The following is a 12015-nucleotide window of genomic DNA, read 5'->3' as shown; positions in this document are numbered from 1 at the left end:
GCTATCAAGCTATTGAAAATATTCTCATTTAAAAGCTATCAATTTAAATAAGTATTTTTACTTATTGCTGAAGACATTTTAAAACCTTAAATATCATATTTAATAAAATTTTAAATCACTAAAAACTAATTTTAAATTTACATATAAAAATTTATTTAATGATAAAAACTATAATATAAAACTAGATAAACAAAAATAAAAATACTTATGTAAAAAAGTTCAAAAAAACTTAAAAATTCAAAAACTCATACAATATATAGTGTTTTTATTGACAATCATCAATTAAAAAGTCATTTCAGCTATTTAAAAAGTTACAAGAGGGTCATGGGAACCATCAAAAAATTATAAATACTATTAAGCATTTTTTTTTTACATTTATAATTTAAAAATGAAAATAAATATAAAAGAAGACGAAGTATATAAATAATTGTTTAAAGTTTTTAAAACTATATTTAGAATCAATGTACACAATTAAAATAGATCAAAGTATCAAATTCATTCAAATTTTAATTGCAAACAATTATCATTTTAATTTTCTCTCTACTATATCACACAAAAAAGAGAAGCAATTTAAATACGAAAAAAATTAAGAAGATTGTTCCGAATGAAACAAGTTAAATAGTTATAATTTAACATTAATAAAATATAAATACATTTTATACATTAATATATTCTAAAATAGAAACATATATGCTATAATTATATCCCACCAAAAAATATATAAATACTTGTGTATCTAAAAAATGACAAATTTTTCTACTTGTGTGTAATCTTAAGTCATAGGGCATAATTAAATCGTACCATGGGTTGCCTTTTTTGCAAGTGTCAGAATGCAATAACCTTTTTTCTTGTTTGTTAAACCTAAATTCTCAATACCATATAAATTAAAAAAATTTAAATTTGGTTTATAGCTTACTATTTATTTTTGTTTATTTTCACTTCGGTTGAAATTTATTTTTTTTTTTTTCAGCTTTTGGTTTTTGTTTTCAACTTTATTTCATTTGCTTACGCTTTTTAAACGCCATTTTAAAAATGCGCAAAAATTATCATACTAATTCAAAAGTGGACATGTCAGCAAAACAAAAGTATTACATGCGTGGTCATATAAAGACGCGCAATCGCACACCTTCCTGTGAAAGACTGAACTTTAAATAATAGTAAAACTGTAATAAATATTTAAAAAATTTAAAATAAATTTTAAAGAAAAATAAATAAACAAATAACATAAGTTTTTTTTAACTATCTGATGTTCAAAACAAAAGCTTTAAGTTGTTTCAAACTTTTAAATAAGATTAAAACAAGACTAAAAGTTATTTGAAAATATTTTAAAGTTTCAAAGATATTTTATCAAAGATATTTTATTAATCTGATATGCAAAACATTATTTTTCAGAAGTAGGAATTGCCCAAAAAAATTCAAAACTAGTTCAATTAATAACCATTAATGTTTTTCTTAAGTGCTTTTAAGCAATTTTATTACCCGGAGACTAAAAAGTTTCATATGTTTTTTTCCAATTTACTAAATAGATATTCATTTTTTTAAAACAAAAATCAAGAAAAAATATTTGTAATGCAATACAGTTTATTGAAAAGATAAAATATGTAGTAACTAAAAGTAGGGATGCGCTGAACCCAATTTTTGGCCAAACACCGAATCCGAATATTCGGCCATGATATTTTGCCGAATACCGAACAGTTTGGCAACCAAACTACTACTATTTTTAAATAAAAACATTAGTTTCCAAAAACTGTTATTGAACATTTAACATGTTTGTTAAAACATTAGTAAGGGTTTAAAAATTTTGTTTGAAAAATTATAAAGTAACTTTGAAAAGTTAATTTATTATTGGATGATAGTTTGTGGTGTAAGGAAAATAAATGTTAACATTTTTATTTGCAGTGTAAATAAAAATGTTAACAATTTTTTTTGAAAAAATAATACAATTATTAAAGTTAGGTAATTACATATAACGTATAGGATAAAATAACATAATATGTAACATATTGGTTATATTTTAAGATATATTTACAGTTTAAATTTAAAATGCTTTATTTTTGGTTGAACTTCTTTTTTATAATTTAGTAATAACATTTTAATCTTGTAAAAGTATAAAATAATGTTTTCTGAAAAAATGTCTATTAAAAGTACTGTGTGGAAATATTTTGAAGTTTCTAAGAAAGACATTTAATGCAAAGCAATACTATCTAGAGGTGGGAATTGTCCAAAAACATTTACCAAAGTGCAATTAGGCGCCATTTAATATAAAAGCACCTTGCAGACTATATATTGGCTGAAAAAGAGTCTTATAAAAAAAAATTATTGAAACATCGACCGTTTCTACATCATATGATTCAGAAATAAAAAAACAATTAACATTAGTAGAGAGCATTAATAAAAAAAGGTTGTGGGATATTAATGACCATAGGACAATCAAGATTCACAATCGCATTGGAGATATGATGGCGTTGGATATTCAACCATACACAATTGTAGAAGATCTTGGTTTTAGAAAATTAATTGAAGAGATGTGCCCTAATTACCAAATACCCAGTAGGAGTTACTTTATTGAAAATATTGTTCCACAAATATATGGTAATCTGTTTAATTCAATCAAGAGTAATATATCTGCTGCCAGGTATATCTCCCTTACAACTGATATTTGGATAGCAAATAGTTCAAATGTTGCCTTCATAAGCATGACAGCACACTGGCTCAATAATGAATTTTCCCAACAGAGAGCAGTACTCAGAGTAATGCATTTTCCAGAAAGTCATAAAGGAAAATATAAAAGTGAGTATTTACATAAAGGCAAAATTAGAAGTAATTCAGGAACAACTTGGTACAAATAAGCATAGGTTAATACAAGATGTTACTACAAGATGGAATAGTTCCTACAATATGATTGAAAGGATGCTTGATCAAAGAGTTCCTTTGGCAACTTATACAGCTGATCATGCTACTCAATCAACATTAAATTCATTCCAATGGGGTTTATTAGATAAAGTTTTTCATATTTTAGAACCGTTTAAAACTTTAACTGTTAATCTCAGCAAACGTGAAGCATTTTTATCAGATGCTATTCCTTCAATTATGGCTCTTAAAGTATTTTCTTAATCAAGCATTAGTTTGTGGGGCTTTTTTAAGTATAAATACTTTAGTTGAACAATTGAAAGAGTCAGTAGACAAAAGACTGAGTACATTTTTACATGATAAGTATTTATGTCTTTCCACTTTTTATGACCCTAGATATAAATTAATGTATCAAAAAGAAGATGAGAATGTAATAAAAAATTGGCTAATTAAGTAGATGCAAGAAATGCAGCAACATAATTTAGAACTTGAACCCTCTGATTCTGATTGTGAAGAAACTGCAGTAAGTGACACAAATGAAGTGTATGTGAAACCAGCGTATCTAAAATTTAATGAATGTTTTCGGCTAGTTTCCAAACTGATAACTATAAATGAATGTGATTCCAATTTTTCAATTACTCAAGATAGCAAAAGGTTTAAAAGATATGGAAATTAAAGAGTATTTAAAACGCCCTCTTGTTATGGAAAAAGAAAGTCCTCTTTTATGGTGGAAAAAGAAAGTCCTTTTTTATGGTGGAAAAAATGTGAAAACTCTAAAAAAATTTAAACAAAATAGCCCAAAGTTTCTTTCAGCACCACACTTCTTCTGTTGAAAGTGAAAGACTTTTTAGTACAGGTGGAAACATTTATGAACCAAGTAGAAACAGACTATCACCAGAAAGTGGTGAAAAGATGTTTATACATTATAACTTGAGGGCAACAAGTGATTATCATGTTTTTGACATTTTATTTTTCTAAAATTATTGATTTGTGATTGTTATTACTACTACATAATACAATTACACAATAATAACAAAATACTTAATTGGAGGGTTATTATGGAACTCCATAATAATGTTTTTCCCTAAGTTTGTTTCTTTCAAATATTTTTTATCAGTTAAACCAGTTAATTAGCAAGCTTGTAAGAAACTTTTTTTGTATAGAAATTTATTTATTTTACCACAGCAGCAATAGCCATCACGTTTAACAAACTTAAGTTCAATAAAATATTTTTTCGTTTAAATTCCTATTTGTTATTTTAAGATTAACAAATGGTGATTTTATATTATTACATTTTTGTGATGAACTAAAATAATACTCAATTGATGCAAGGATATTTATTTTACAATTATTTTAGTCAAGTAATAGTTTTGGAAAATCTGTTATTCCTTTTGGTCCGATTAAATTTATTCTGTATTGAAAATACATCATAAAATTTAAACTAAAACTGTATTGAAATACATTTATAAAATTCTATGTCCTTCTATGTTCAATTGGTACGCATTTTTTAATTAAAACTTTATCCATTTAAACTGTAGCTATGGTATGAATGAGTTAAATTTTATCTATATTTAGGTAAATGTATGATGATTTATAAATTTGCATAATTGGCCGAACGATGATTTATAAATTTGCATAATTGGCCAATTATGCAAACCGAACGTACGTCAAAACAGCCAAACGTTCAGCGTATCCCTAAAAGGTACATAATAATACAACTGTATATTTAATACAATTATTAAACTTTCAAGCTATTTTATTTAATGTCTCCTTTTAAAAGTTAGAAAAATTCTTTGCGGAGATATTCAACAACTTGAAATAAAAGTCCTTTATCATTGGTTAAAAAATAGTTAAGAAGTTTTGAATCAGTTTTACATCTTGTTCTGACATTCACCACCTTTCAGAGCCACACAAATGTCTCAACTTCTTTATAATTAGAACCATTGTGCCACTCAGTAAAAAATTTATTTCAGTCTTCTCTAATTTTTAGACCATGAAATAAGAACCAGAATTTTGACCCAATAAACAATGTTCCTTTTTATTGTTGGTAAGAATAGGATAAGTTAAATAGCTAATTTCAAACTCTTGTTGTTGAAGGGGTCTCTATAAAAATAAAAGAGTACACCGCACATTCTTTAGTTAAATCCCAGTAGTGCCTTTCCATTGCTTTTAAAGCTGAATTTGCATCCTTTAAATTGTGTTTACAATAGTTCTCTGAGTCATGCTACATTTTGAGATCATTATAAGCTGGATTGGCCCCAATAGATGGCCAAAACCAATTTTAAACATAAAAAAGTTTATTCAACTCGGATATTACTTACAGTTTTCTTATTCTGTACCAGTCATATCCTGCTTGAGAATTACAAACCAACCTCTTTGCGGGATATAAAATGGATGGCATCCATTCTGAAAATGACTTGCAATATCTTATACACTTTAACTACTTGTTTTTTGTTTGTTTAAATTAAACACATTTTTAAATTTGACGCATACAGTATATTTAGCATAACATAGCCATAAATTAGAAGAAAGTTGATTATAGATAATAAAATACTTTTTGAATAACTTTAAATAAAAACTGCTCTTTAAGTATAAGTACATTTTTAGTATAAGTACAAAGCAAGAACTTGCTTCTAGAGCTTTGTTGTTAAAATGTTTGCATTATTTTTAAAGGATTAAAAAATTCTTCCAAACCAAATAAAATATCTCAGTTTTGCTGTCAACAACCTGCAAAGTGTGATAATTTATTTACTTTATTAATATAAAATGCCAGACAATGGTTCAGAAATCAATATTTTTTTAGTTAAAATTTAATCAATTTTTTTTAGAATTATAACAAATTGAGAAACATTTATCATCTTTTCTTTTTCTGCACTTTTTTAGTATGATCAAAAATAGACTCTTCAACTATTTTGCACCACTCATGTGAGGTGTTTTTTTTTTCCACATTAAATTTATGTTAAAAAAACGTTCTTTAACTTTTCTGTTTTTCAATTGCAATTCTATTTTTTAATATAGTGTTTGCTCTCTGTAATGTCGTGATCTTACAACCTTGGGTCAATCGCAGATAAGCCTTTTAATAAATGGTTGGTAAAAAGAAAAATATGATAAGTTATTACATTGCAACACAAGTTACATTATTAGCAGTTTAGGATGTTGAATGCTGGATCTTGTTGACTCATTGCATGAGCTTTGCTTGTTTTTATAACTAGGCAACTCATTCAATTATCTCCTAATGAGGGTACAACTCTAAAACTTAGTTTTATGGTTCTGAGGCTGGCTGGTAGTCAGGTTTCCCAAAATATGTGATAGCTCTCAGAGAATGATTCCATCAACAGCTAAAAAGTATTAGGGTACTAATAGTATCATGTTGCACATGGATGGTGTCCCTAACTGTACTTTTAGTGTACATTTTAAAGGCCACATTTCAAGCCATTTGTTAGTCAGGATACACAAAAAGCTGTTTTCTTTGCTGAAAACCTGAAAATAACTAAAAAGTAGACATTCCTGTTACCAAAAACATTGAAAGGCAAAAATGTGATATTAAAACCTCTTCACATCAAACTGGGTCTTACAAAGCAACTGGTAAAGAAAATTAATAAGAAAAGGCCTGTAAATCGAACCGAACAAGCCAAGCTTGCCAGGGCTCCGCTTGGCTCATTTACATATTAAGAGTGTTCAGGCTCAGCTCGAGCTCATTCCGAACAAGAGATTCTTTGTTCGAGCTCGGCTTGTTAAGGATTAGTATTGTTTGGGCTCGGCTCGTTTTACATGTTGCTCAAGCTCGACTGGTTTAAAACTCGAAATAATTATTGTAACCTATTAGTTTAAAGCTCGTTTAGTAAAAAAAAATTGTTCGGTAAAGGCTCGTATGTAAATAATGCAAGTCCAAGTCCACTATATTTTTATTATATACTAATATATATAATATCACAATTTTATTTATTACATATATATTATTATAATTTAAATAAATAAATATATATATATATATATATATATATATATATATATATTCGAGCTTTAATTGAGCCTATATGAACGAGCCTATGATGTTCAAGCTCAGCTATATATATATATATATATATATATATATATATATATATATATATATATATATATATATATATATATATATATATATATATATATATATATATATATATATATATATATATATATATATATATATATATATATATATATATATATATATATATATATAATTTATATATATATATATATATATATATATATATATATATATAATTTATATATATATATATAGTCTACAATCAGACTTAAGTCTAAAATCAGACTTAATTGGCATTAATACAACACTACAAGTTATAAAATATGCGGTAGTGGTGTAGTGGTAAAGCGCTCGCTTCAGAAGCGAGAGGTTCCGAGTTCGATCCCCACCACGTCCTTGGTAGTACCGCGCTCAACTTGTTTCTCCGCGCAGCGGCCTTGTTTGTCGAGGTTCGTGTTTCGGAGTTATAGAGTTGAGAGAGGGTTATAACCACTATTGTGTCGCCTCCTAATCTTTATTGGCCATAATGGCCTTGAGTTGGTTAATAAAAAAAAAAAAAAAAAAAAAAAAAAAAAAGAAATATTATTCAATTATTTAAATTTCAACTATTATGTCTTTATTTGAAATACTTCTTTGGTTATTTAGTAGATTATAACAATAAAAAGTTGAAACAATTATAAATTTTCAACATTATTTCCAACTATTTACCATATAATACTACCTTAATAAAAACCTCTTGGAAAAAACTATATCAAAAAAAAAAAGTTTGTTTTTAACAGCATCTACTCAAACGAAATCAAAGTATTTTGAAAATGAAGAATATAATAATAAACTTTACATGTTATTTAGAAGCTTCTTCAGTATATTCACTGAATTTTTTAGATCTTGCAAACTAGTTATAGAGTCTTGTTCTGTTGCACAATTTATCTAAACCAAAAAATAGACATTCAAATTATACTGAAATTTTATCAATTTCAAGTATACAGCATATTTATAGAATTATATATATATATATATATATATATATATATATATATATATATATATATATATATATATATATAATATATATATATATATATATATATATATATATAGTAAATAACCGGGGTTGATATTTGACCAGGACCTTGGCTGGGTTTGATGATATATAGCCAGGGCCGGGTTTGTGACTGGAGCTGCATAAACAATTACACATTGTAAAATATTTTTTTATTATTCAAAACTCATGTTATATTTTGTATATATATACATATATAATAATATATATATATGAATAACAACCCTTTTACTCACACATAAAGTCTAAAAGCACATTGTAAACGTAATAAGACCTGTTTTATCTGCCAAGCTTGAGCCACTCTCCCATTGTTGCAAGGTTGCATTTCTTTCTTTTTTCTACAAATACTATCATGGTCAATGCTCAAACAAGCTATCATCTCTATCACGATAAACCAAAACTCATTCTTACTTGGCTTCTTATTCAAAAAAGTCTTTTAACTCTACCCCATCTTCATGTTTTAATTTTTAATAAATCCAGCAACTTTTAAAGTCTTATCTTCTATTTTAAAGTAACTTATAACTTAATAGTGGTTGCTTGCAATCTTGTTTAAAGTAAATTAGAGTTTGAAAATATATAAATATATGCCAGTATAATTTTGCCAGGGCCGGGTTTGCGAAAAGTCTCTTCTTTAGCAGGGGCCTCAGTCACTTACTATATATATATATATATATATATATATATATATATATATATATATATATATATATATATATATATATATATATTTATATATATATATATATATATATATATATATATATATATAGTTCTATAGATTGTTGCATTTGGGAAGAGCGGAAGGAAAAAAATGATTCTTACCCAACACATACCTCACTTTTAATTACTTTTGACTTTTGTCCAACATTTGCGTGTTGTCAAAAAGTTAAAACCATTAATTTAATTACAAATTAATAGTTTTTTAAAAAAACCACAAAAACGCAAATTTAATTGACCAGAATGTTTTTAAAATCATTCTGAATATTTTTAATACACTCTGAATGTTTTTAATAATATAAACAATGTTTTTATTTTTATTTTTTTTAATAAAATGTTTTTATTTTTATTTTTTTTACATAATAATGCGCGGAGTGTTGCTAAATCGACTATCTTATGGCCTGACTCGCAAGGGAGTGCTGCTACATCGTCTGACAAATAGCCTGACTCACAAAGGAATTCTGCTATATTGACTGACAAATAGCCTGACTTGCAAAGGAGTGCTGCTACATCGACTGACAAATAGCCTGACTCGCAAAAGAGTTCTGCTATATTGACTGACAAATAGTCTGACTCGCAACGGAGTGCTGCTACATCTACTATCTTTTAGCCTGACTCGCAAGGGAGTGCTGCTACATCGACTGAGGGTTTGGTTGGGGCAGGTAGTCTTTCAATTAATAAAAAAAAAAATTCCGGTCTTGCATTTAGGCCTTTAAATTAAGCCGAACGAGCCAAGTTTGCCAGAGCTCGGCTTGGCTCGTTCACATATTAAGAGTGTTCTGGCTCGGCCCGAGCTCGTTTCGAACAAGAGATTCTTTGTTCGAGCTCGGCTCGTTAAGGATTAGTATTGTTTGGGCTCGGCTCGTTTTACATGTTGCTCGAGGTCGACTGGTTTAAAACTTGAAATAATTATTGTAACCTGTTAGTTTAAAGCTCGTTAAGTAAAAAAAAAATTGTTCGTTAAATCGTGCGTCTGTAAATAATGCAAGTCCAAGTCCACTATATTTTTATTATATACTAATATATATAATATCACAATTTATTTATTACATATATATTATTATAATATAAATAAATATATATATTAGGGATATGACTTTTTTGCAACCTACTAGGCCTGTATCGTAATTCAATGAACTTTTATGTAAAAAGAACGAATAGATGTTTCATTTTGACATATTTTGAAAAAAGGTCACCCCAAAACCAAAAAATCGAATTTTCAATAGGTACACTTTTGTACAGTAAATGAATATTAAAGGCTGAAGATGTTGTAAGAGTCATACTCCTGTTGTTATTTTATTTATTTATGCAACATGTACTGTGATATAACAAAAAACATTATGTGATATATAATTATACAAGTATTACAAAATTAACAGTATCAAAGCGTCTAGTACAACAATATACATAACTGTCTGTGTCTATAGGCCTACTGTGTTTAGTACATGGGTCACATGATGCTCACGTCTCATAAAGAGTCTAGCGCTTATTACTTAGAATGAATCGAAGTTGCAGTTTGTCTTTCTTTCTGCAGGAAGCATACAGGTCTTGCATCACCTTGATTGCACGTTCAGCTATCTGATTACTTCGTGGTATGTCGATGACGGATGGCTCTTTCTTCCAGTGATTTTTGAATGACTGCAATGCCTTTTTGTAAGGCTTCAATACATCAGATAAATTCTTGAAGTCATTGTCATTGTACTTTTGACTACTAAACCAATGTTCTGCCCACTCATATGAAATGAACCTGCAAACCTTCTCCAAATTCTTTCTCGCTTCAGGCATAAGAATGAACGCCAGAATGGCGAGAATGGCTCTTGAGTTCCATCTGGCATTGCTCATATTAGGAATGTTCTGAAAGTGAATCAGAGGGAAGTTTCTTTGTTCTTCATAGAACCTAAACACTCTTGTTAAATGGTACAAAAACTTCATATCGTCTCTCCACCCTGATTTATCAAGAATTTCTACAGTTCCATTCACAAACTTATCCTTCAGTTCATCATACTTATTCAACAGTTCAGACACAAATGGGTATTCAATGTTTGGAGATTTGGTATCACCCCCAAGTTCTTCGTCCATCACCAGACGGAGAATCCTGTCTAGTACGTGATGCTGACAACCGATAAATTGTGGTATTGTGACACCCTTTAATTTAAACATACGTTGCAACTTCACAACAACTCCATTTCTCTTCCCAGTATTGACGTTTGTTGTATCAGTAATGATCATCTTAATTGAATTCCACAAATTGTATTCATCAATAAGTTTGGCAATTTTTTCAGCAACAGTTTCAGCTTTGCCATCTTTTAAACGCAGTGCATCAAGTTTCACGTCAGTTCTTTCATTCTGAAGTACAACTACCTGATATTCCTTATCATCTATTCGTTTGCCGTCAAAGTGTAAGGACCACTGTTCCATTTTAAGTTGTTGTATCATTTCTTTTTTTAATTTACCTGCCTCTTTGAATATGGACTTGTAAATTGCTGATTGACTTGGAGTTGGAATATCAATACCTTGTTGTGATAATACATTGCATATTTTAGCAGCTTTCTTTGTGGAAACTCCACTTGATGTAACCATACTTACAGCAAATTTACTTTTGTAGTGCTTTCTAGTTTTTTTCTGAGTGTCCTCATCATCGTCTTTATCACCGTCGTCGTCTTCATCATCTTCACTCTTACTTTTGCAGTTTTCAGATTCAGTACCACTGTCTGTGGTAGACAGGACTTGTGATGTGGAAGGTATTGCTGTTCCAGACTGGACTTTCCTTCTCTTGGAAGGGTTCTCTTGGAAGGGTTCTCTTGGAAGGGTCTTGGAATGGTTTCTTTACTTGCCACTTGTCCTGTTGAGTACCCCACCTGTCCTTTACTTTCTTTTTGTAGGTGGTATAGACGTTTATCTTCCGAGGATAACCACTGGCCATTCACTTTCGTGATGTCAAATAATGCATTGAGAACATCATATTTTCCACGCTTGACACATTCATCATAGACCTTCAGCACCTTCATAAGCTTTGCTCTTATCACTTGATCAGACACACGTGGAAAATTCAGTTTATTGTCCCACAATTTTGTAATTTCCTTAGAAATTTGGTCTATTCGTTCTTTTCTTCCTTTAACATATGCTCCGAGAAACTGGTATCTTCCTACGATCTGCAATTGAAGTGGTATTCTGGATTTTTCATCGAGTGAATGTTCTTCTACAGCCACGCTTCCTCTTCTTCTGTGTGACTCTTGAAATCTCACCAAATTTTTAGTCCAAGTCTTCTTGTTCTTTGTTACTGTGGTATGACTTTTCTTGTGAGACATCATATAATATTGTTACGACTTTACGGATAGCTGAGCGTAAATATCCG

The 12015-nt window shown here is 28.8% G+C and overlaps 1 protein-coding gene across 3 annotated transcripts in view; it reads right to left on the bottom strand.

The window, feature by feature from the left end:
* Positions 1-12015, bottom strand: part of LOC101237780 (interaptin) — an 87081-nt gene that overhangs the window by 68459 nt on the left and 6607 nt on the right. For all 3 annotated transcript variants that reach the window (XM_065811030.1, XM_065811029.1, XM_065811031.1), the window contains exon 3: positions 7722-7810. In XM_065811030.1, the coding sequence (XP_065667102.1) occupies positions 7722-7810 (89 nt within the window). The remainder of the gene's footprint in view (positions 1-7721; positions 7811-12015) is intronic.

This window comes from Hydra vulgaris, chromosome 11 (assembly GCF_038396675.1).
Source record: "Hydra vulgaris chromosome 11, alternate assembly HydraT2T_AEP".
Taxonomy (NCBI): Eukaryota; Metazoa; Cnidaria; class Hydrozoa; order Anthoathecata; family Hydridae; genus Hydra; species Hydra vulgaris.
The sequence above is the reverse complement of the archived record's forward strand: the minus strand, read 5'-3'. Positions and strand labels throughout refer to the sequence as shown.